Source organism: Dendropsophus ebraccatus, chromosome 7 (assembly GCF_027789765.1).
Source record: "Dendropsophus ebraccatus isolate aDenEbr1 chromosome 7, aDenEbr1.pat, whole genome shotgun sequence".
Classification (NCBI taxonomy): domain Eukaryota; kingdom Metazoa; phylum Chordata; class Amphibia; order Anura; family Hylidae; genus Dendropsophus; species Dendropsophus ebraccatus.
Window position 1 is genome coordinate 98,379,125 of NC_091460.1, and position 26,934 is coordinate 98,406,058.

Consider the following 26,934-nt stretch of genomic DNA (forward strand, 5'->3'; position numbering starts at 1 on the left):
AAGTTATCCCCATACAGGTGGTAACCTTTATCCAGCAGTGGGAAGATCAGTTCCCGAACGATCTCCCCACTAACTCCGAGGATGGGGGGGGGAGGCATCTGGGGGCTGGATTTGGGTGTCCCTTCCTTCATACACTCTAAGGATAAACCCTTTGTGCATTCCGCAGCTGGCACCCGCCGGCGGACTGATGCAGGCGCGTGTCTCCGCTCGTGTCACACTCCATTATATGCACGGGCGGATTCTGCCCGTGCATAGAATGGAGTCTATGACACGGGTGGAGACGCGCGCCTCCATCAGTCCGCCGGCGGGTGCCAGCTGCGGAATGCACAAAGGGTTATCCTTCGCCATTCCGCAATGTGCACGTACCCTGGATCTGTAAGTGTACCCTGAGGTACACTTACAGAGTTTGGAGAATTTCACGCCATACCGTCATCTCTTATTGGGATGGTACTGGCGGGAAAGACGTGTCTGGGGGGCAGCGTACGCTACGCCTCCCCCAGACACGTCACTGGATGATGAGGATGAATGGAGGAAAGAAGGACCCCCCCCCCCCCCCATTCATCCTCACTGGCTGTTTCGGTGTCGGAGGCAATAATAACGTATGCGTCCGACGCTGAAAACACCCTGGGGGCCATCTTTATACGGGGATTAGTATATGGGGTATGTAAATGTGTAGTGGTGTAGTGTAAAACTTTATTCCATGTAGTGTGGTGTAGTGTAGTGTTTTTTTACGTGTTTTTTTGACAGTAAGAAAAAATATCCCTACGCCAAGAAAGAAGCTGCTGATAAATGCCGCACTTATGTGCGGCACTTATCAGCAGACAGTGGCGGTAGGATATAGGGGGGAAAAACGCCCCTACGCCAAAAAGGAGGAGTTGCTGATCAGCGGCGCACTTACGTGCGATGCTGATCAGCACTCAGCGCCGTTAGGGCGTAAAAAAAGAAAAAAAAAATTGGGGGGGAAAAAAAAAAAATCTTCTTAACCCAAAGCAACTGATCAGTGAATGATATTCACTGATCAGCCGCTAGGGGGCAGTAGAGCGACGCTGCTGGAGATTGCCGAGACCCGCCGAACCCGAGGACCCGAGCGTTTCCGAAGATTTCCGACGCTGGACGACCGAACCTGGAAGTGAAGCGAAGAAGACCGCAGATCTTCGCTCCGGACGCCCGGACACCTGCACCACACACACCTGTTCTGCACCCCTCAGCTACCTAGCTGAGGGGTGCAGAACCCGACAAAACTGTTTTTTTACAGTTTGATCGCCATGATGGGCCGGCCGGTACTGGCTGGCCTATCACGGCGATCGTGGGGGTGGCATCGGCGCCATCTTTCCCCAGTACACTAATGGCGATTGGTGCTATCTCGGACATCACCAATCGCCATTGCTTTCCGGGTCACCGGGTCACCGATGACCCGGAAAGCTGTTTTTAGCTGCTATATGCTGATCTGTATTGATCAGCATATAGCAGCGATCATTGGCACGGGAGGGGTTAATCACCCCCCGTGCCGACGAGCAGAGATAGCCTGCTATACATTATAGCAGGACAACTTCCCCGACCGCTGTGTGTGAACACACAGCGATCGGGGAAACATCGGGCGTAAGTATACGCCCGTTTGCGTTAAAGCCCACCCTGCGGGGGCGTATGCTTACGCCTGATGTCGTTAAGGGGTTAAGTCAGCACCCCTGCAAAAGAACACAGATCACAGAGGAAGGTATATACATGACAAATAGGGTGTTCTGCATGCAGATAGTTTTTACAATGACACCACACTAGAATTTTGGGTTCTTATCCCACTAGATTTATTATGGATCTGATTGGCTGCTTAGTGTATTTGGTTGTTTTTTTTCTTTTGCTGCTTGATGCATCATTTTGCGCTAATCATCTCTCTAACGTTAAAACAACTTATAGTTGGTCAGATAAGAGCAAGTTAAAGGGGTTATCCAGTGCTAAAAAAAAAAGGCCACTTTTTCCACTCTCTTGTCTCCAGTTCAGGTGTAGTTTGCAATTAAGCTCCATTTACTTCAATAGAACTCAGTTCCAAACCCCACCCAATCTAGGGACAAGAGAGGGGGGAAAGTGGCCATGTTTTTGTAGGGCTGGATAACCCCTTTAAATGCTCCAGACTGTAAAGGAAACCCCACATGAAATGGGAAAGCAGAAAACATCAAGGCCACATGCCTTTTCGTGATTCTAGGTAGATGCAAGTTGGTTGAAAACTGATGGTGGGGTGCAAATGTTTGAAAAAAAATGTCAAGAATCAATCGGACTGTGTATATACAGAACAAGTGTCTGTGTCCTTAGAGTTCTAAACAATGATTCATTGCTGGGCCTTTAAACATTGCTGAGCTCAGCTGTTTAGAAGCCTCATAATAAATGAATAAATAAATGTTTTTAGGGACTTTATATACACAAACATAGCCTTTGGGGTCCATGGCATTTATTTTTTTGTAACAAAGTATGATTTAGGAATAAAATGTAAAGCAAAAACACTAGTCAAAGATTCATGGTATCTTTTTACAAGGCAAAAAAAGCCACAAAACACAAAGAGTCAGTGTAAAAAAAATTCTCACATCCTATGACTGCATTACAATAGGCGTAATGTGCTTGTATTTTAGTGTCTTTATTAAAGCTGCAAAATGTGGTTTAGCTACAGCTTAAGTGAACAAAGGATTGCCATCATTGGGTTTAGAGCCTTGTGGCCATAATGTTGACATAACAGCAGCACTATAGCATCACTTGCTTCATTGTGGAGCGTGAGTTAAAGTGACTGTACCACCAGGCCCAAGCAGAAGCACTGGAGGCGGGCCGACCCACCCTTAGTGGGTAGAAACCCCAGCCCCTCCATGACATGACTCCATTAGAATCAATGGAATCCTATCATAGAGGGGTGGGGGTTTCCTCCCACTAAGGGTGGGTCGGCCCGCCTCCAGGTCATTCTGCCTGGGCCTGGTGGTACAGTCAATTTAAGATAAGTGAAAAGCTACATGAATTATACAAACTAAATTATCCTCTGCTCCTTGCCTTTTATCCAATCTACTTTATCTTCTACTTTATTTTTTCCAAGTCCTTCCTTTCCCGATCCCTAAGTCATATTTTCTTGCCCTCTCTAATTCAATAACCTCATTTATATGGGCAGGGAAAAAGGTCAGAATAACAAGGATGTTGTTATCCAGACCTAAACACCTGGGAGGTATTGGTCTCCCGGATCCCGAAACTTATTATAGAGCTTTCCTTCTTGCCAGAGCAGTAAACTGGCTCCGTTCCCCAAAGGCCTGGATTCCAGTTGAAGCTGAATTGTCTTCAATCCCTCTCAAGCCACTCCTCTTATTCCAACCTAAGTTGACTTCCACACAGACCTTTTGTAGCGCGATCTCCAAAGCTACATTCCAAACATGGTAACGGTTTACGGCCAAATAGACTGACTCTCATTTCCTGTCCCCTTTAATCACAGTTAGGAATGTCTTGAATTATGCTCCAAGACCTCTAATAGACAGCACCCCCTTGGCTGCAATCGAGCCCTCCCATACTACAGACACTGTGGGACACTGAGGCAGGCAGGATTCCCACTACGGAATTCTGCCGGTTTTAGGGCCAGTTCACATAGAGTAAAACTGGCTGAATTTCGTGGTGGGAGTTCCCGCCAGCCTCAGAGTTATACAGGCAGTCTACGGGAGGGCTCTCACGTCTCCTCTCTCCACGCCTGTCCGCTCAAAGAACTGACATGTCAATTCTTTGAGCGGAGGCGCGCAAGCCCTCCCATAGACCAACTATATGACATTGAGACAGGAGGGATTCCGCAGTGGAGTGTTCTGTTGCGGAATTCCGCCTCTTTTACTCCATGTGAACTGGCCCTTACACCTTGAATGGGGCCCAGAAGCAGTTTGTCTCCGTACACTGTGTGGGGTTGGCGACCTGTAACTGCAGCACCGCTACACAGCACACAGACAGGCTAGTTATAACCCCATTTACTGTGTTATTATCTGTCATTCAAAGCATGGCCATGACGATACAATTTATAGCCATGGTGCACTCACAACATAGTCTCATAACTTTTTATCGCATGGCAAGTGGCCTGTGTGCTCTGAAATGCCAGGGCTGATTTTCAGTCTTACTCCGGCTCTGGGCCCTATGATTTACATACATTGTCACACATAAAAGGTACATTGTTAGAATTTTTTCTATTGCTGGGGCTAATGAAGTGTGACGTGAAAATTTACACACTCTGGATGCATGACTGATCAAATAAGGACACTCTGTTCACATTTAAAGGGATTGGTCTGGCGAAAAATCTTTTTCTTTTAGATCAACTGGTTTCAGAATGGTATATAGATTTGTAAGTTACTTTAAAAAAAAAAAATCTGCTGTCTTCCAGTACTTATCAGCTGCTGTATGTCCTGCAGGAAGTGGTGTTTTTATTTCAGTCTGACACAGTGCTCTCTACTGACATCTCTGTCCAAGAGCTGTCCAGAGTAGTAGCAAATCCCCATAGAAAACCTCTCCTGCTCTGGACAGTTACTGATGTGTTTGAGACAGAAACTGTGCAGGGGGACGGGGGGGTTGCAGGTGGATGTGAGGTAAGAACAGCCAAGAGTATAATTACAGAGGGACTACTAGTATCAGCATCATATGCAGCCTGCAAAAAATCCTGGGGCTTGTAGTCCTCCAGTTCTCGTGTAGAACAGTTACTTTCAGAGTTTCAAAATGTACAGTGCCTATGCTATCCTAAGCTTTGGTCAGTTGTAAAAAAAAGATCATCAAACTGTATTGCTACCAGATGAAACAGCAGCACTGTCCTGTCCAAAGGCGGAACTACTGCTGTAGCAGCGGCTGCTACAGGGCTCGTAGCATCAGAGGGACCGGTGCTGTAATGGCCCAGGACCCCTGAGATGACATCACTTGCAGCATCCGGAGGCCGAGGGGGGCCTCCTGGGTGCTGCAAAGGGCATCCAGAATCCGGCCTTTTAACTATGAGCGCTCCTAATGAACGCTCACAGTTAAATGCAGGGCTGTGAATGACAGGGTCAGGAGCCATTGACTCCTGACCCTGCCAATCACTTTTGTGACCGGAGCATTCTGTCTCCAGTCACAAGAGCGCGCCCCTCCCCCAGCACTCTAGCGCAGCTGTGACGTGACTCTTGCTCTGAGTAGGAAGAAGGAGACGCTGCAGTCTTTTCAACATGAGGATGCCTGCATGCGGAAGGGGGAATTGGGTATTCATATACTACATAACAGGAGGATATGTTTATTGGGGAGGGGGTTAATTACAAAGGATTGCCTACATGGGGGATGCCTGTATGAAGTAAGGGGTTAACCTAGGGAGATGCCTACAGGGGCTAACTACTAGGGGAGATAACTATATAGATGAAAAAGGGGTTGGGCATTGGGCTGTAGCTGCAGTGTAATCACTTATGGTGTGCAGAGCATAGGTGGAGCTGATATATGCTGCTATATGGTCACTGGTGATATTGGACTGTGGATTTTATTCCGTAGCAGTGGTATCATAATTTAGTATGTGGTGGTATTAGTCAGTGAGCGGAGGCAATATTCGTCCCATGTAAACTGATACTATTGATATTATTGGTCCAGTATACTAAGACTCTTAGTATACTGTATTTGGTCAGTAACAGTATAGTGGTAATGTTAGTGGTCATGCTCTGGCAGTAATAGTTGCCCCTTGTATACTGGTATTATTGGTAATATTAGTCTCAGTATACAGGATTTGGTCAGTTGCAGTGTGACGGTGCTAACTTCACGGCTCAGTGGTCAGTTGAAGGGGGGGGGGCCCAATCAAAAGTTTGCTATGGGGCACAGCCAATTCTAGTTACTCCCCTGGTCCTGTTAACTCTACTATGCACAATGCTTATGTGTCTTCCTGCGTCTTCTTCCTATTTGTGCTGCAATTACACATCTGGCCACTGTGGTGGGCAGTCAGCTAGCTGCTCTAAATTTATAGAGCCAGCTTGTCTCCGCCTGCTCCTGCCAATCCAGAGCCACCTGCATCTAATCAAACTAGCTCTACCTCCCTGCCTGAGCGTTGTTAGATATTTGCATTCCTAGCAATGGTGTGTTTCTGTTATTCTGCTCTTTGGATTGTGCTTATTGCCTGACCCCTGTTGTACTGTGTACCCCTACTGTTGCCGGCTTGGATTATCTGACCTGACTCTGAAGCTGCCTGCCCTAAATTCTGCCAGGTTCCACCTTCTGCTCACACTAGGACCACACATGTGGAGCGGCCCGGTGTGGAGCGGACTGGGGTTAAAGGTGAATAACCTAGAGGACACTTGGGGGAAATTTAATAAGTCCGTGTTTTTTTGTGCCAGGCTTAAAAATGCCAACAGTGCCAACATTTATGTAGCAGCGCACTGCCTTTTCCGAGCAAAAAATGATAAATTCAGTGGACCCAGAGTCTGCGCTCCCTGTTCCGTCACCTCCCCACCCCCTCCCGCCCCCTAAAATGGCCAGATGTGAAAATTTATTCACAAAACAGGGGGTTGCGATTAAATTTATTCGCATCTGTCCATTGTCTGCCAAAAAACAACTTTTTATCTTCATAAATCGGGGGGAGTCTAGAGTCTACACTAAACAGGTTGCGTAGAAAAGTGCGTCCACACTCGCTGTGTGTTACACAAACTGACACAGCTAAAAATAAAAGTTTGTATACGCTTAGATGCTTGCTTTTCAGCTACTCTGTTGCAGCTACTTCAAGGCATACAAACTTTGTGGTGACAGTCCCATTAAAGTGGTACAGTATTACAAAAAAAAAAAGTTTTGACTCAAGATAGTCCACTCCTAAAAGAGTTAATAACCCTATCACCTTAATGTAAACAGAAAAGATTGTGCTAATTTAGAGAAGGCGAGCCATCATTAAAACAGGTTCTTCTTGTTGGATAAAATTAGGTGTGAACATTACATTTGCTGGAAACTGTATAATTACATCGAGAAATCTTCAGACTGCAAAGGAAACAAAAAATCAGGAATGGGAAAAGGAAGAAATGTAAAGTATGTCTTATAACCCTACTGAATCAGTTGAAGAGACTGATTGATTGTTTAATTAATTAATCTACTTTGTCTACCTTCCTGTTGACAGTGATTATTATTAATAATAATAATAATAATAATAATAATAATAATACAGTGGTACCTTGGTTTCAGAGTAACTTGGTTTAAGAGCGTTTTGGTTTAAGAGCTCACAGTTTTTCAAAATTGTGACTTGGTTTAAGAGCATTGCTTTGGTTTAAGAGCTTCCTGTACTGGGTGTAAGGGGGAGTGGAGGAGGGACATGGTCTGCACTGTGTGATCTACAGCACTGTACCCTGACCCAGAAAGCTTCCCTCACCTTCCAAATAATAGTAAAGCCACTTCAGGCTGGGGCTTACATCAGGGGACAGGAGTAATCTCTCCATAGCTGTAACCCCTCTCTTCCCGGACAGAGAGTGCTGCATCATGTATGTGCCCACATATGTCCTGCTCATTCCTTCATGTTCCCTGCAGTCTCTGTGAGTCCTAATTAGTCCATGGTGACCACACACAGACCTCTGACAGCAGCCCTGCTTCTCTATTCTAGCCTGTTGTGCTACGCTACTACATTATGGGGATCTGCAGTTCCATCCTGTATCTACAAAGTGCTGCTGTTTTTCAGGTTAATGCACTTACTATACATTATACTCCACATGCTGATTGCTATACTGTACAGTAACTTATAACATGGCATATTCAACTGTTTATAAATGTTTGTTTCATTTGTCTTACATGTTATTCAGAATATAAAATCATTATTTTTGGGGTGTGGAACCAATTGTTTGCATTTCAATGATTTCTTATGGGAAAATTTGCTTTGGTTTAAGAGTGGATTTCGATTACAAGTGCAGGCCTGGAACAAATTATGCTTGTAATCCAAGGCACCACTGTAAAGGTCCTATTCCACCAACAGATCTGACGACAGATCTGCCAAAGATTTGAAGCCAAACCCAGGAACAGGCTATAAACAGAGAACAGGTCATAAAGGAAAGACTGGATTTCTCCTCTTTTCAAATCCACTCCTGGGTTTGGCTTTAAATCTTTGGCAGATAATCTGTCGTCAGATCTGTTGGTGGAATAGGGCCTTAGCTCCTTTATTTATATAGTGCTAACATTAATTAAAGGTGTATTCCACTCAAATATAATTTTTGATATGTTGCTGCCCATGGTGAGGCAAACAAATCATTCCTTACTTGTTGTTATCTATTCAGTCTCCTTCTCCCAGTTCTGAGCTGCCGCTTTCTGCTGAAAATACAAACAAACAAGTTGTTAATGAACTCACTGTGATTAAAGGGGAACTCCACATAAGTAAAACTTGTTTTCTATTAAAAGTACATAAAAAGTTATATAGATGTGTCTGTACAATGTATTACCATATCTGTATGGTTCTGCCACACTGGTAGCTGATAGAAATCCAGAAAGTGAAGAAAAATGGCCTCTGTGCCAATCCACATTGTCTCCTGCTCCCACTGCTCTCCCACCTTAGGAGACAAATCTTCCATGCTTGTGTCTCACATTGTGTGTGTTTGCTAAGCACAGGCTGATGATGCAGACAGGGGGCAGGACGTGATGTCACAGGAGGCTTGGCTGGATCCCCCAATCCCCTCAGTGATTCACCTCTCTGACCAGCCAGAGGCAGGTGCTGAAACTCAACTAATTGTGCAAAACTCTGCAGTGAAATTATGGCTATGTTCACACATGTTGGAGTTTCATTGCAGTACTGCAGCGTATTTAAAAAAATGATGAAGTAACACATATAAATGATGCTAAACGGCAGAGAGGATTAGAGCCTGCACTGCCAACCAGTGGCATAGCTACCCCTTGCCACCGCACAGCCCCCCTGTCCCCCCCATTTGCTCACTCTTGTGACCGCAAGCATTGTTCTGCTTGCGGTCACAAGAATCCGGCTTGTGCTGTCCCCCGGCTGATGTGCGGCTGCCGGGGGTGTCGCGTCCTTTCCCCAGCAGCGCACACATCAGAGCTCCCTGTGCGCCTATGGCCTTGACTTCCGGCACAGGGAGCATCTGTTTGGGACACAAACGAAGTCCCAGCCCTGGCTCACAGTGAACTCTGATGCGTGAGCTGCTGTGGATAGGACACGACACCCCCAGCAGCCACACATCAGCCGGGGGACAGTGAATGAGAAGAGGCTCAACGGGGGAGCGTGTTGTTAGGTGAGTTGTGTTTTTTATTTTTATCTGCTTTGCACAGAGGAGGGGGGGGACAGGAGGGGGGCCATCTATAAGGGAGACAACATGGGGGGCCATCTATAAGGGGGCCAAAATAGGGGGGCATCTATAAGGGAGACAACATGGGGGGGGCATCTATAAGGCGGAGGGGCATCTATAAGGGGGACAACATAGGTGGGGCCATCTATAAGAGGGGGCAATTTAGGGGGCTACCTCTACCCATATGAGTAGATGTGGTGATATTGATCTTTGTACAGTGGATTATTCAGTAGCAGAGGTGGTGTTAGTCAGTATGTGGTGGTGTTATTCAGTAGCGGCGGTGGCGTTAGTCAGTACATGGTGGTGTTATTTGTAACTTGTTATCTGGTACGGTGTTTTATTGGTCTTAGTATACAGTATTTGTCAGTAACAATATGGTGGTAATGGTAGTTGTGTGGCAGTAATATTTCCCTGTTGAATACTGGTATTATTGGTAACATTGGTCTCAGTATACAAGATTTGGTCAGTAACAGTATGGTATTATGGTATTATTGGCAATATCGATTTTCATTATATATATATATATATATATATATATTTACCAAAAACATTGTCACGGAAGAAGGGGGCCCCAGTTTGACCTCTTGCACCAAGGCCCAGGAGACATTAGCTACGCCCCTGCTGCCAACCCCACCTGGACAAAAAACAAGGCATAAACAGTATATCCCATGTAAGATCATATCGGATAAAGTTCTTATTGTGGGGCTCAACTTCAAAGATAAAAGATGCTCTACCATAATTTGTGTGTGGAGATGAAAAGAAAAGTAATTTAAATTAAAAAAGTTCTTTACTTTATTCCAATATCAGCATTACAGGTAAAGAATGCAGTGTGCTGTGTGGGTGGGAACACAATGAAATGACTGCAATTAATTCAGTAACACAATAACACTGCAATGTGTGAACACAGCCTAGATGTTCTGCAACTGATTTGGGTGGGGAAAAGGCAGGGTGGAGGACTGTGATGAACAGCTGAGGGAAAGCATTGCACTCTGGAACCTGTAGTCTTGTGTACAACTGATAAACCAGGAAGTACAGAATCACAATACAGAACAAAACCCCCCAAAACAAATGGATTTTTGGTAGTTTCAAAACTTAGATAGATAGGTAAGTAATGCTCTAAGCTTCTGCAGAAGTTTCATTTTTCTTTACCTCTGCCTGGAGTTTCCCTTTAACCCTTTGAGGACCAGGCCCAAAATGACCCAGCGGACCACGCAAATTTTGATCTTTGCGCTTTCGTTTTTTCCTCCTCCCCTTCTGAGAGCTCTAGCACTTTCAGTTTTCTATCTACAAGGCCATGTGTTGCCCGTTCACTCACCTGACCGCGTCCATAGCACCTGATGTAACAAGTGGTGAAATAAAGTTACGAATTTGATACGGATCAACGAGTGCCTCATCTTTCATTCCTTGCCGGACATGGTTTTGAAGTAAGTCACTATGAACCTTTGATGATAGAGCACCGTAGGATCCGAAGGGTGGACTATCGGAAGATCACGCTACGCACTTACTGAGATCTGTAGTGCCGAGGTGGCTGTTGTTTGGAGTTTTATTTTTTCACCTATGGGGCTGTATGGGGTGTCATTTTTTCCGCCATGATCTCTAGTTTTTATTAATACCATATTTGTGAAGATCTGACGTTTTGATCACTTTTTATTAATTTTTTATATATATAATGTATCATAAAATCGGTAATCCGTGCACTTTTTTCCATCTTTTTGCGTATGCCGTTCACCATTCGCAATGACGCTTGTTATATTTTAATAGATCGGACAATTACGCACGCTACGGTATATTATAAGTTTATTTTTTATTTTTATATGTTTTATTTATATAATGGCAAAGGGGGGTGATTTAAACTTTTATTGGGCGAGGTTTTTGGGGTAGTGTGTTAGTGATTTTAACTTTTTTTTTAATGCATTTTAAGTCCCTTTGGGGGCTTCTACATACATTACTTTCATTTTCATCACTGATCATTGCTATGACAAAGGCATAGCATTGATCAGTGTTATCGGCGCTCTGCTCATTGAGCCTGTGCAGGCTCAGAGAACAGATCGCCGGTGAGACCGCACGGAGGCAGGTGAGAGACCTCTGGCAGTCCGTTGTAACGATCGGGACCCCCGCAGTGTGACTGCGGGGGTCCCGATCGTTACAACGGACCGCCGGACTCCCCCTGTCACTTACACTTAAACGCCGCGGCAGCTCCACGATCGTGACGTTTAAGGAGTTAATGTCACGCTGCAATGCGATCGCTGCAGCGTGTCATTAACGTTGAGGTGCCGGCTGCTGATTGCAGCCAGCCCCCACCTGATATGAAGCGTGCTCCGCTCCGGAGCACGCTTCATAGCACAGGACGTACCGGTACATCCAGGGTCATCTGGGCACAGACTTCCAGGATGTACTGGTACATCCTAGGTCGTGTAGGGGTTAACCCTCTCAGAATTACAATAAAGCTACAATGTTGCAGATAAAGGCACTCAGTCTCAGAAGGGAGGGGGTAGGAGGGGGAGACGTAAAGAAAAGCTGTGTGTTTTCAGCAGAAAGCCGCAGTTTAGAGACTGAGTAAATAATAACAAGTAGGGAATGAATTGTTAGTCTCACCATGGGCAGCAACCAGGGGAGTAGCTAGGGGTTCAGCCTAGGGGGGGAGAGTGAGTCTGAGTGGGCCCCCTGGGTTAGGATGCCTAGGAGAAGAGGCTTAGAGTTGGTTAGGTATTAGGAACTACCTGCCAGGATGTAAATTTATAATCCCCCTGTCTCATCATGTTGTCATAATTCCCCATTCTGTGCCCCTATGTAGTAATAATCCCCCTCCTGTGTCCCCCATCTCCCCATACCCCCCCCCCGCTGTGTCCCTAATCTCCTCATAATCCCCTCTGTCCCCCCATAATCTCCCTGTCCCCATCCCCTCATAATCCCTCCAGTGTCCCCCAATCCCTCCTGTGTCCCCCATCTCCTCAAAATCTCCTCCTGTGCCCCCCATTTCCTTATAATCCCTACCCTCCTGTGTCTCCCCATCTCCTTATAATGCCCTCCTGTGTCCCCCATAATTTTATAATCCTCCCTGTGCCCCCCATTTCCTTATATTACCCCCCATGTCCCCCATTACCTTATAATCCTCCCTGTGTCCCCCATCACCTTATAATACTCCCTGTATCCCCCATCTCCTCATATTCCTCCCTATATCCCCCATTACCTTATATTCCCCCCTGTGTCTCCATCACCTCATATTCCCCCTGTGTCCCCCATTACCTTATATTCCCCCCTGTGTCTCCATCACCTCATATTCCCCCTGTGTCCCCCATCACCTCATATTCCCCTCTGTGTCCCCCATCACCTCATATTCCCCCATGTCCCCATCTCCTTATATTTCCCCTGTGTCCCCCATCACCTCATATTACCCTCTGTGTCCACCATCTCCTCATATTTCCCCTGTGTCCCCCATCACCTCATATTCCCCCCTGTGTCCCCCATCTTCTCATATTTCCCCTGTGTCCCCCATTACCTCATATTCCCCCTGTATCCCCCATCACATAATATTCCCCCTGTATTCCCCATCACCTAATATTCCCCCCTGTGGATGGGGACACCTCATTTTCCCCCCTGTATCCCCCATCACCTCATTCCACCTGTGTCCCCATCACCTTATCACTGTTAACCCTGCTCCCTCTAGCCCTTCCCCCACCCCACTAACCACACCCCAACTAACCCTGCCCGCTAACCTGGTTGAGTAGAATAGTTGGATGTAGCATGCCACTATGTAGCATCTGTGTAGCATGCCCTTATATCGAATTGCCCCCTCTGTGTAGAATCCCTCTATATAGAATAGCCCACTTTGTGTAGGATAGAATATGTCCCTCTGTGTAGCATCCCCCTATATAGAATAGGCCTCTCTGTGTTGCATCCCATATGAATAGACCTCTCAGTGTAGCATCCTCCATGAATAGCTCCCTTAGTGTAGCATCCCTCATGAATAGCCCCCTCAGTGTAGCATCCCCCATGAATAGCCCCCTCTGTGTAGCACCCCCCATTAATAGCCCCCTCTGTGTAGCACCCCCCATTAATAGCCCCCTCTGTGTAGCATCCCCCATAAATAGCCCCCTCTATGTACCATCCCCCATGAATAGCCCCCTCTGTGCAGCACCTCCCATGAATAGGCCCCTCTGTGTAGCACCCCCCATGATTAGACTCCTTGGTGTAGCAGCCTCCATGAATAGCCCCCTCAGTGTAGCATCCCCCATGACTAGCCCCCTCAGTGTAGTATCCCCCATAAATAGCCCCCTCTTTGTAGCATCCCCATGAATAGCCCCCTTTGTTTAGCATCCCCCATGTATAGCCCCCTGTGCGTAGCATACCCATCGAATAGCCCCCTCTGTGTAGCATTCCCCATGAATAGCCCCCTCTGCGTAGCGTCCCCCGTGAATAGCTGCCTTTGTGTTGCATTCCCCATGAATAAGCTGCTCTGTGAAGCACCCCCCCATGAATAGCCCCCTCTGTGTAGCATCCTCCATGAATAGCCCCTTCTGTGTAGCATCCCCTATGAATAGCCCCCTCTGTGTAGTCCCCTCTGTGTAGCACCCCCCATGAATAGCACCCTCTGTGTAGCATCCCCCATAAATAGCCCCCTCTCCGTAGCATCCCCCATGAATAGCCCCCTGTGTAGCATCCCCCATGAATAGCCCCCTCTGTGTAGCATCCCCCATAAATAGCCCCCTCTGTGTAGCATCCTCCATGAATAGCCCCTTTTGTGTAGCATCCTCCATGAATAGCCCCTTCTGTGTAGCATCCCCCATGAATAGCCCCCTCTGTGTAGCACCCCCCATGAATAGCACCCTCTGTGCAGCATCCCCCCATAAATAGCCCCCTCTCCGTAGCATTCCCCATGAATAGCCCCCTCATAACATGCACGTCTGCTGCAAATAGTGGGTATTTTAAAGGGGCAGAGTTGCCTGAAATGGATCCAGCAGCCCAGAGGTGTGGGGTGGCTGTGTTATTATAATGGGGGCAATCTCATTGTATAATCTGCCCATAGCTGTGAGGCTACAGTGCTAACCACTAAGCCACTGTGCTACCCACATCCTACAGGAAGCAGCAATGTGTGTATTTCGGCATAGAGCACCCCTACCAAATAATGTTTTATCGAATCCAAAAAGGTCAGTGACTCACAGGTGACATCTTCTTTGATCTGAGGCGTCACTCTCCTTTTCTTCTCCATCCGACCTAGGCCTCCATGATGATTTCTTGCAGCTACAATTTGTCTCTTTAGAACCTGCCAGACAAATGTCGTAGGATCCACACAGCCTGTAAGCCACCGAAGGGATGCCCCAGTAGGTACGATGACATCATCACTGCACCTGCTGAAGGATCCGTAAGCTGAAGAGATCAGGGAGGCTGATGTGGGAGATGAGATCCAGGGGCAGGGGCGCGTTGATGCTCAGGGCGGTGCCAAAAGGGGGGGGGGCTAGGGTCCGTTGAACAACATTTCGGGAAGGACGGCTGTGGGGTTGCCGATGATGCTGTGAGTTCAGGGGGCCGGGCACCCCCGAGCTGCCGGTACCCTGTGCAGTCATAGAAACTGCCCTGGCATTCAGCTGGGCCGTGACCTTGCAGCTGGAAGAGCTGGGTACCAGCTATAAATGGGACCCAGGGGAGGCACACTTGTTTATTATTTTGTCTCACCCCCTTGCCTGCCAATTTTAGTTTTCGTGGAACTTCCCCTTTAAGGATTGATATATCTGACTGAAATGCATCAATCGTTCTTTTTTCCCATTTGATGGTGTGATTTTTCTAGTTTGATGCTCCATGGTGTGTACCAGTTTGTACATGCTTTTAATAAATATGAAGATTTTATGACCTACAGTGAGTGTTGAACTATCTGTTTCTTTGCACTGTTAGAATAACCTATGTGCACCTCTGGTCACAGGTTAGCAGGTCAACGTTTTTTGCCTCTCCTTCAGGCCCCTAGAAATTAACTGCAGTGTCTGACTGCTCTATTCAATTCACTTACTTCCATTATTACTGCTCCACCTTTATAACTCAAACCCTCACTACAACAATACATACTGCCTTACCTGTGGCAACCCACCATCACACTGCAGAAATATATACTGCTCCACTTTTATAACCTAACACCACACTGCAAAAATACTCACTGCTTTAAGTGTATAACCCAACACCTCAGTGCTGAAATACATACTGTTCTAGCTGTACCAACTGAACACCAGACTGCAGACTGCACCTGTATAGCCCAAAAACATAGTGCAGAAATTCATACAGCACCACCTGTGAACCAGCATCACTGTGTAACAGTCCTGTACCCATAACCCACCCCTTTATATGGAAACGCAGTCCAGTTTACTGCAAGTGCAGTAACCATGAGTGCAATAGAAGAAGGAAATACATCACTACGAATGTCTAGTACTAATTCTTTATTAAAGCAAATAGCGATAAAACCTGATAACCAGCTGACGCGTTCCGATCTGTAAAAGTTGTAGCAATGACTTGCTGATTGGAACACGTCAGCTGGTTATCAGGTTTTTATCGTGGTTTGCTTCAAACGTCAATTTCAACATTGATAGCCCAGTTGTTGAGGACAAGGAGTGGGGAGAATCCGCACATGTGCCACTGAGAAATACATTGCATACGTTAAAGACGCCATGAAATCCTTCATGTTCCCATATTAATGTCACCTTGCCACCCTCAGATTATCACAACCAGAAATTCATCTGGGATGTTTGTCAGGTTACAGGCACTTGTGGTTTGCACTGCAATCCTATTCACTCAGATTAGCTGAGATGTAGAACAATACAGGCCACGGCAATCTTTTCCTAAGTACCAAATTACCAAACTATTAAACTATAACATTCCTGATCCCACGCGGTGAATGGTGTAAAACAAAAAAAAAAATTGTCAAAAATTGCAGATTTTTGACAGACAAAAATTAAATAAAAAGTGAGCAAGAGAAAGCTCACATATTTGCAAATGTAGTTTCAGGGTAAACTACAAAATGAGCCCCAATACAACTTGGCAGGTGGTTAGATCATGGCGATGCATAAATGTATACATTTTTTTTATGGTAAAATGAAGCAAAAACTATACATTTAGTTGGATTAGTAATAACACGTAGAAAAGATGCAAGCAGCATGTCAGTTTCTTCATATGGCAAATAACTGAATCATTGCATTTAATAAAAAATTTGCCTGTATAAATGATTTTTCTCTGCCTCCATAAAAAAGTTAAAAATAGAAACTTGTCCTGGAAAAAGTAAGTAGAAAAATAACAACATTATGGTTCTTAGAAGGTAAGGAGGAAGAAAACATAAAATATAAGCCAAAAGAAGGGGTTAGTTCTACCCAGGGTCATACTTAATGACCGTGCACAGAACAGGTATATTGTGAGATATGCAGATGCTGCAATATTGTCATTAGAGATGAGTGAACTTTTCAAAAGTTTGTTTCGGGAAGTTCAACAAATTTTATTGTGAAGTCCGGGTTCGTCCTAAACAAATCTTAAAGGGAAGCGCACTAAAACAGCTAAACAGTTGCAGGTTTAGTGTGGTTCGCTCAACTACCTGTCCGTGCTCCCCAGTATACTTCTTCTCCCATTCTCACCCACCAAAATCCCGCTAATCATCGAGTGAGACAGGACAGCACTGTGGCCAGTGATTGGTTGAGTGGGCTGTCTCTCCCCAGATAACAACGATAGCCCGCTTAGACAATCACTGGCCGTGGCGCTGTTCCATCCAGTCAGTGATCGTTTAAACGGGTTGAATGCTGCTGGACCCAGAGGACACCAGGGGAGCACGGACAGGTGTGAGAACTATATTATTATTTTTTTTTTTTTTTTAAATGTGCAGCCTCCATCTTTCTGAACTTGTTTCAAACTTTGCCAAAAATTTTGTAATTAGGCACTTAGGGAACAATGTACAAAAGTGCTTTAGCCTTTAAGTCTGTATTCTTCTATTTTTTACAGGTGACAGCTCTACACAGGCACCAGGGACCACCAAGAATACATCTACAGGTAACGTGCAGTGTCCCAGATCCACGGTACTAGCCACCATCTAAAGCACAATTTTCATGTGGTTGTATAACTCTATTTGGGTGCTGCTAAAATGTTGTTTTTTCATTGCACTTAAATCCATTCTTTTTTTTTTCTCACATACACTAAAAGGAATTTGTAGTTTGCAGGGGTCATTTTGTAGTATCCCAGTGAGGTAGGCCAGTTGGTGTTTGCCTGTCAGCTCTGCCAAAGGTGTTAGTGTCGCGATTCCAGTGCTTGTCCAGCACACAGGTGTGATGTTGATACCTGCTTGTTTGTGTGGTTGGCTGTATTCCCCAAATGGTTGGTAACCTGCCGGGTTGTTGTGGGTCCCTTGGGCTCTTGTCACCACAGTCCTGAGTGCCAACTGACCCACCCGGACTGTTGGTACTGCCACCAATAGAAAGGGGAACAATGACCCAAGTGCTCTGTGTATAGGTGCTGGTGCGTACAGAAGATAACAGATAACGGTGATATAAAAATAGAACAGTTTTACTGTAAGGCTTCTCAGTATAACAGTACATGTTCCACAAAATAGATAAAACTTTACACAGACTTAGGTGCTTGACCTTGTTGTGCTTGAGAGTAGCAAGAGAAAGATGGGTAGTTGTAGCGGTCCTTGAAGAGCAGAGTAGAGGAGTTGGCCAGAGGAGATCCAACCCAGTGTAGATTTGTACTCTGCCGAAACATGGAGAAATACTTTGTAAGGAAGTGTTTACTTGTGTTTTGTGTTTAGACGTTGGTCTGACCACATTTTGCCCTACAGTTGCGAGCTTCCCGTCCTGTTAAGGTAATACAAGCCCCAGCCGTGGTTATCTGTAGGCCTTCAGTACTGGCTGCTTTGTCCTATTGAGGCTAGTTCCTCTTGTTTCAGGATACTGTCCTGCTCTGTGTAGACGTGTTCTCGGTGTGGGTCAGGGTGTTTCTCGGTTAAAGTGCTTAGCACTGCATACTAAACTTGGTAGGAATAATAAAAGACCTGGTTGTCTCTTGCTGCATCTATACACTCTTATGTCTAGACTAGACTGCACTTGTTGCCCCTGACAGGGGTCCTGGCTTAACTACAGCAGGAACAGTTGTTTCTTGTGTCTTTCCTCTCTTAGAATCTGGTAGGAACTGTACTGCACTTTCTCCACCATGTAACTCCTCCTACAGGGGCCTACAGTGTGCCTCTCTGTGAGTGGTGGGGATGAGTGTGTGCAGGAGAAAGATAATAGGCTATAGAGAAAAGAGCACCTCCAATTGGTCAGCTACAAACACATGGCATACATAAAACATTAACCCAACACTGACTTCAGCTGTGCAATACATAGACATATAGAAAACACTGACACCTAGTGGCGAAACTTCAGAATACCTAGCTGTTGTCACTGTTCCAATTTTGTCAAAAACTGAAATTGAAGTGGCTTGCCATCCAAATCTAAAAAAAAAAAAAGTACTCAGCCTCTGCACCCACAAGTATTCGGACACTGAACCAACTGGACACGCAGGTCCCTCAACTAGACTCAAAGAAATCCAGCAATCCTCACTAAACACGTCCATCCTAGATTGACGGATGAGAAAGTGAACACCTGACTGCAATAAAGAAAAAGTAAACCTTCCGGCCAAACCAAGCTTATCAGAACCAACTCAGAAATTCAAAGTGCACCAAAAAACACTACAGCAAAAGTTACCTTAAAGTATACCTATCATAAAAATAAACTTCTGATAAGGTATGGCCACATGTCAAAGGTTTGTACTCGTGGGGTCCAAGTGCTGAGGCCCCCGCTGATCACTAGAACGAAAGGAGGCAGACGTGCTTAGCAGAGTGCGCTCTGCTCCTTCATCTCCACTCTCCACAATGGACATAATTATAAAGCATATGGAACTTCCGATAGACACAATTACCAGAAGTTCTATAGGCTCTATTATAATTTCTTCCACTGCTACATTAGCAGTAAGAGTGGAGATGAAGGGACAGAGCATGTCCCTATGACATATCAGAAGTTTGTTTAAATGATAGGTACAATTTAAATAATGTTAGGTACACTCCAACAAGTATGACCATTGTAATCAATGAAAGGCACCATGGAAAAAAACACTCTATGGGCATGGCCCTGCATGCAAAAGTCAGGGGGCCAAGCAAAGGCTGGACATGCTTCAACTGTGCATCTTTTGCTGCCAAAAAGGAAACTAAAATATTAGAAAGTTTTTAACTATTCATCAGAAAGATGAAAGTCCATGGCTACTGAGCCAAAAAGAACAGGACAGTGGGACCACATGTACAAAGGAATGCCAAACCATTTAACAAAGTATTTAGAACCCAACAAGAACTTGGGTTGCCAGTCGCTCATTTTTTTTTTTTTTTTTTGCAAGAAGCATCCAGTTATGACCCTCAATTAACTTCAGGCAAAGTCACTTGTGTTGCTGTGACTCAAAGGTCACTGGTCCTGCTAGTTTTTGGATATGAACTGAGGAGCCACTCAATACCAGTTGTTGTTTTTTTTAGACAAATTCCATTTCTACTACTACAAGGTCTTTATTATGGCAAATGCCATATGTGCAGCAAGAACTTCTTGATGCCCCCTGTTACCTAAAGTAACTTCTGTGTGTTTCTGGGAAATACAATTTGTCTGTCAGGACAGGGAGGTACGGGCAGGACAAGACAGTGGGCCCTAGGTCTGAACCCACCCACTGTCCCTACCTACTTGCCTCAGTCGGCCCTAGGCGGCTGTGGACAACCACAAAAACGTTCCCTATACTGAGTATGTGAAACACAAAACGAGACAGACAGACAAACACAATATCGGATGGTAAACAAGCCAAGTCAGAACCAAACGAGCAACGCAGTACAAAGTCTGCAAACAACCGGATAGTCAAAGGTCAGGCGGGAGGTCGGATAACAAGTCAAGCAAGCAGAGGGAGTTAGGAAGGGAATCGCAGGAATAGACACGGGAGCTGGGACCAGGGTATTAATCTAATAGCCAGCTCTAAGAAACTCCTTCAGCGTAGTTTTATGCTGACCAAGAGCCCGGTCCGAATCCTCATTGGACCGGAGCTCTGATCTCCCAGTCTCCAGACAGGCAGAGGAACAAGTCAGTCAAGAAGCCCGCTCAACTGCAGTAATCAGATCTTTGCAGGGCTCTGGTTAACTCCTGCATTGCCGGATGCAGAGAATCAGTCGGGTGTCACATAAATGCAAAAACCAGGACCAGTTCACACCAGGTTACTGCATGATCCTGACATTGCCAAGATTAGTTTTTTTTTAACATGATGTATTTTCTTTGTGCTAGGCTAAATAGTTTGAGCCAAGCCCTTATTTAAGCCCCTTGCCCCAGTTCCCACACTCGCCACATGTCGTGATCAGGCACTGAGGCATCCAAGATAAATAGCTGGTCTATTCTGAAATAGGTTTGTTGTGATACCAAATGTGGGTCCTAAAGTCCCAAGTGAGGCACAAATTCAAATCTGAATCCAAATAGGGTCATTAGGGATTGAGTCTCCGCATTGTTATGCCCTTTGTCTGTGGAGTGGATTTTGCACAATTGTAACGCCTACTGTAATGAAGAGTCAAAGAGGAGTTGTTGCTTAGCGTTTGTGCCGCATTCTGGAACGCCTCACCACTCCTTCCTTCTCCCTCTTCTTCATGAATATTCTCTTCTGCCCGACCTCCTGCTTTCTTCTGCTGTCAGTCAGTGTCTTTCTACAGGCTTGAGAATGGCACTGTTGGAATAGGGTGCCGAAAGGCGTTGCCACAATTTAATAAATTAATTTTTTGGAATTGTATTCAAGTGACGTTTATACAGCCGCGACCGAATTGCGGTTCCTTTGCGGTAGTTCCCTTTTGTTGATTTGCCACCTGCGCTCAGCACTCCGGTGGATCTGATGTGGTTCCTGTGGTCCAGCAAGGAACCTACCTGTCTCTTCCTACAGAGGAATGATCTGCAATCAGATATGGTTGTATCTTCAAGCCCTACTGTGCTGAAGCTGTGGTCCAGGGGTAACTCTCTTGTACCAAGTCTCTCATTATACTAAGTCACTGGGTGTTGTGAAGACAGGGTCCATTATACCATGTCACTGGGTGCTGAGAAGGCAGTGTCCATTCTAATAAGTCTCTGGGTGCTGTAAAGAAAAGGTCTGTTATACCAAGCTACTGGGTGCTGTAAAGACAGTGTCCATTCTAAGAAGTCACTGGGTGCTGTGAAGACAGGGTAAATTATACCAAGTTACTAGGTGCTGTAAAGACAGTGCCCATTCTAAGAAGTCACTGGGTTCTGTGGAGACAGTGTCCATTCTTATAAGTCACTGGGTGCTGTAAAGACAGGGTTTGTTGTATTAAGATACTGGGTGCTGTAAAGACAGTGTCCATTCTAAAAAGTCACTGGGTGCTGTGAATCTGATTCCAAATAGGGTCATTGGGAACTGAGCCTCCACATTGTTATGCCCTTTGTCCATGGAGTGGAATATGTGCATCTCAAACTGTAATTAAAGAGGAGTTGTAGCTCAGCATTTGTGCCGCACTCTGGTATGCCTCACCACTCCTTCCTCCCTCTTCTTCATTAATATTCTCTTCTGCCCGGCCTCTTGCATCCTTTTGCTGTCAGTCAGTGTCCTTCTACAAAGGAATGAGCTGCAATCATATATAGCCAGATATCGCTAGCCTGTTGCCACGGGGTGCCTCCATGATGGGGAGAGCACCACACCACCCTGATAAATAGCCCCTTAAGTCCCACTCTGTTGTGAGTATTGGAACACAAACAGGGAAATACCAGGGTGGCCCATTTTTGTCAATGTCTAACTCAAGGTACGAGTATTGCGATCATGACAAGGGCTTGCCAAGGCAGGCTTCCATCCACAGACAGCCGTTTCGGGGTATTTGCCCCTCGTCAGTGTGGAGTAGGATTCTGGCTAGTTGGGGCAATGACAAATCAACCAACAAAACACAGTAATCACTGAATTCAAGGAGAACAGTGAAAAAAACTCCAATGAAGTACTCAATCAAGAGTCTCCACTGATGCCCCCAAAAAGTTAAATATGCAAAACAAGAGTCCTTCATTGGATTGAGTACTTCATTGGATTTTTTTTCGATGTTCTCCTTGAATTCAGTGATTACTGTGTTTTGTTGGTTGATTTGTCATTGCCCCAACTAGCCAGAATCCTACTCCACACTGACGAGTGGCAAATACCCCGAAACGGCTGTCTGTGGATGGAAGCCTGCCTTGGCAAGCCCTTGTCATGATCGCAATACTCGTACCTTGAGTTAGACATTGACAAAAAGGGGCCACCCTGGTATTTCCCTGTTTGTGTTCCAATACTCGCAACCGAGTTGGACTTAAGGGGCTATTTATCAGGGTGGTGTGGTGCTCTCCCCATCATGGAGGCTACCCGTGGCAACAGGCTAGCGATATCTGGCTATCCCGTGTTTTGAGACTCGCAACCAAGACTCCACAGACTCTTGTTTTGGATATTTAACTTTTTGGGGGCATCAGTGGAGACTCTTGATTGAGTACTTCATTGGAGTTTTTTCACTGTTCTCCTTGAATTCAGTGATTACTGTGTTTTGTTGGTTGCAATCATATATAGTTGTATCTTCAAGCCTTACTGTGTTGGAGCTGTGGTACAGGGGTAACTCTCTTGTCTAGAAACCAGTAACCGTTTTTTGGGGGTTTGGTTCCCCTGATGGAAATAAAATACAGTTTATAATTTATTTTTTTCATTGTGTAAGAAAACAGAATTTTAAAACTATAAAATAAATTAAAAATTATATTTTTTTTTTCTATCAGGGAAATCGAACCCAAGAGCTGTTGCCAGTCTGTAAACAGGTGATTTACCCCTGGACGATGGTTTCAACACAGTCAGGCATAGAGATTCGACTATATCTGGTTGCTGATCAGTCCTTTGTTGGCAGATACTGACTGACAGTGTGAGTGAGCAGGAGGCCAGGTAGCAATGATTATTCATGAAGAAGATGGAGGAGGAAGGAGTGGGGAGGCGTGTTAGCGTGAGGCACAAACACAGAGCCAAAATGCCTCTTTGACTCTTCATTACAATAGGAGATGCAAGATTGTGCATAATCCATTCCACTTACAAATTACCAAAAGGCATCATGCTTACTAGAGGACTGCAGACTACAGCAGACTGTCTGCACCTCAGGTATGGTCCGGGTACTGACAGTACCTTTAAGATTTCTATTCCAAAGGAATTAATTCCCGTAAATTGGACTTCCTTTTTATTTGCAAATTATTTCCTCATTAGAGCTAATTCTATTATGTGTTAAGCCACTTATGTACAAAAAAGAGCTTATATAGACTGCATGTACGCTCCATAGTAAACCCATAAACTATTCCCCGCTCCCCTCCCCCCAGGAATAAAACTCTCATGACACAAAGTTACCTTTTGCTGGGCGGTGATCGGCCACAGCATTTAATATAATTTGAAAACACACAAGACCTACTGGCACGCAATGCCTTGCATTCTGAGGTAGGGGTAACAAGCGGTATGCCGCAGAAGACTCCAACACATGTGGACCTTGCCATCCAGAGCCTGCTTGCCATGTATTTTTTTCCACCAGCGGTCATGTCTTCTGAACCGAGCAACTTGTGAACTGCTAAACCAAATGGCGGGAGGGCAGGCAACTGGCTAAGCTCACATTTGTAGACTGCAGGCTAATGGGAAGCAGATGACTAGAGATGAGCGAACCGAGTTCGGGTTCGAGTCCATCCGAACCCGAACGATCGGCATTTGATTAGCGGGGGCTGCTGAAGTTGGATAAAGCTCTAAGGTTGTCTGGAAAACATGGATACAGCCAATGACTATATCCATGTTTTCCACATAGCCTTAGGGCTTTATCCAACTTCAGCAGCCACCGCTAATCAAATGCCGAAAGTTCGGGTTCGGATGAACTCGAGCATGCTAGAGGTTTGCTCATCTCTACAGATGACATAAATAGCAGGAGGGAATAGGGACAAGAAGTGGCCAGAAAGATGGGCGACAGACAGGATTGGGCTGCAACAAGAAAAGGAGGAGGGAAAACACCAGCAGAGAGCATATAAACCCTTTCCTGGCGAAACCAAGCAAGGGGAGTGGGGGTTATAACACATTAAATACATGCCTGGCGATGCCACATACAGTCAGTTGGCACCCTACATAGACAACTGGGTGCCCTCCATTTTGGAATGTCTTTCACCTTGTGTAAATATTAAGTTAGTAAGAATTAGAAAAGGAAATCCTTACAATATACAATTGGTAAGGGTGAATGCAGCGTTTTCAGAACTTAATTAGTGGAATATTAATATACCATCCACTTGCTTTACTGTAAACTGCTGCACATTTGTGGGGCAGTAGCTACACTGCATATCTACTGCAATTTTGTTCCTTCTTGACTCTGCCTATTAATATTTGGATTGTGGTGTTTGTAGGAAAACGCTTGAAATCAATGCATCCTGATATGTATTACTATTTTTCAGATATACAATCACAAGCCATAACAGCAGAAACAATCTCTACATCACATTCCACTGAAAACACTACAACTAATACTGTAACTGCTAAAGGTAAGTCATACAAGAGTATTATAAAATACAGAGGGTTTGCATACGCCTATTCCTGCTTGGATAACAGTGGGCATAGAGCTGGTGAACAAAGAGAGATGAGCTCTTGTAATGCCTGGGAACACTCCCTGGGAACATAGCAAAAAGGCTTACCTTGGCACTGTAAAAGAGAGATTATCTGACAGATTATCTGCCAAAGATTTGAAGCCAAAGCCAGGAAGGGATTTGAAAAGAGGAGAAATCTCTGGTTTTCCTTTATGACCTGATCTCTGTTTAGTCTGTTCCTGGCTTTGGCTTCAAATCTTTGTCAGATAATCTGTCAGATAATCTTTCTGTGTGAATGGACCCTTATTTACATACTATGGACAACTTTAAAAAGCATTTTTTTTATTTTTGCCTTATATTCATTATGGTAAAAAAAAAAGCCTGGTGGTGCGCTCAGCTCCTTACAGTTAAATGATGCAGCACAGGGATTGACAAAGCAAGCTTCCTTCCCTTCCAATCACCCTTGTGGCTGCAGGCAGCATTATTGACTGTGGACACAAGAGGCCGCTCTCTCTCCTGAGAGACTTAAATCTTACACTGCATAGCAGGGAGGAAGGCTTGTTATTTTTTTCTTTTATTACAGAAGGGGGTGGTGTGCTACATGTGGGGGCTTACTACTCAGAGAAGGGTTTGCTAACTAACAGAAGGGTTACCTACAGGGGAATGCTTACCTATCAAGTAAACTGTCTATGAGAGAGGGAGCTGAATGGGGGATACTACCTACTGTGGGGTCTACAGAGAAGCCTAACTACTATATGGATGCACAGAGAGGGCTTATACTGTATGTAGGTACATATGGGCCTAACTACTATATAGGGGGCACAGAAGGGTCTAACTACTATATAGAGACAGAGGGTCCTAACTAATATATAGAGGTACAGAAAGGCTTAATAGAATAAAACAAATGATCCAGCAAACTTGATGATGAAATCCAATCCCATTTATTGCACACATGACCTGGTGGTACAGAAGGACATCAGCCCCCAGCACAGATAACGCCGACGCGTTTCGAGTGCGGTATTTGCACTCTTACTCAGCCTTGAGTAAGAGTGCAAATACCGCACTCGAAACACGTCGGCGTTATCTGTGCTGGGGGCTGATGTCCTTCTGTACCACCAGGTCATGTGTGCAATAAATGGGATTGGATTTCATCATTAAGTTTGCTGGATCATTTGTTTTATTCTATTGAAGTCTCGCTCTCCATTGGAGTGGATCCGTGCAAGCCGATTGATTTGCGGTAACAGAGGTGAGCTGGCTAACATTTTTTCTTACAGAAAGGCTTAACTATTATCAGGGGCGCCGCAATCATGAGGCGACCTGAATCGTCTGCCTCAGGCGGCGCCACTAGCTGTCACCATGGGGGCGGCATTCAGTGGCAGATTATAATATGAGCGGTTCGGCGGCCGCCCACATTATAATCCGCCACTGACTGTACCATGTACTGGAGCCCCCCCGCCCCCGGGCAGTATCTGTAATGAGATGCTGTGAGCGGGGGGGACTGTATTCATAAGCGCCGCGCTGTACTAAATCAGCCGCGCTGTGCTGATACTACAGTGCGGCGCTTATGAATACAGTCCCCCCCGCTCCCAGCATCTCATTACAGATACTGCCCGGGGGCGGGGGGGCTCCAGTACATGCATTCCACGTCCGTGATCCGTCAGGATCACGGAACGTGGGAATGCAGCCTTTAGTCCCCCGGGTGATGCACGGCTGCCGGAGGTGTCCCATCCTGTCCCCGGCAGCGCGCGCATCAGAGAGCTCCCCGTGCGCCGGAAGTCACAGCCGCAGGCGCATGGGGAGATCTGTGATGCGCGCGCTGCCGGGGACAGGACGGGACACCTCCGGCAGCCGCGCATCACCCGGGACCAGACCAGAGAGGCTCGACGGGGGAACGGAGGGCAGGTGAGTTGTGTGCTGTTTTTTGTTTTATCTGCTGTGCAGGGGGGGGGGGGGGGGAGAGGGGGACCATCTATAAGGGAGGGGGGAAAGAGGGGGACCATCTATAAGGGAGGGGGGAAAGAGGGGGACCATCTATAAGGGAGGGGGGAAAGAGGGGGACGATCTATAAGGGAGGGGGGAAA

At 45.7% G+C, this 26,934-nt stretch overlaps 1 protein-coding gene across 3 annotated transcripts in view; it reads left to right on the forward strand.

The window, feature by feature from the left end:
• Positions 1-26,934, forward strand: part of CIST1 (colon, intestine and stomach enriched 1) — a 63,499-nt gene that overhangs the window by 11,229 nt on the left and 25,336 nt on the right. For all 3 annotated transcript variants that reach the window (XM_069977944.1, XM_069977945.1, XM_069977946.1), the window contains exons 4-5: positions 17,214-17,261; positions 24,725-24,811. In XM_069977944.1, coding sequence (XP_069834045.1) covers positions 17,214-17,261; positions 24,725-24,811 — 135 coding nt within the window. The remainder of the gene's footprint in view (positions 1-17,213; positions 17,262-24,724; positions 24,812-26,934) is intronic.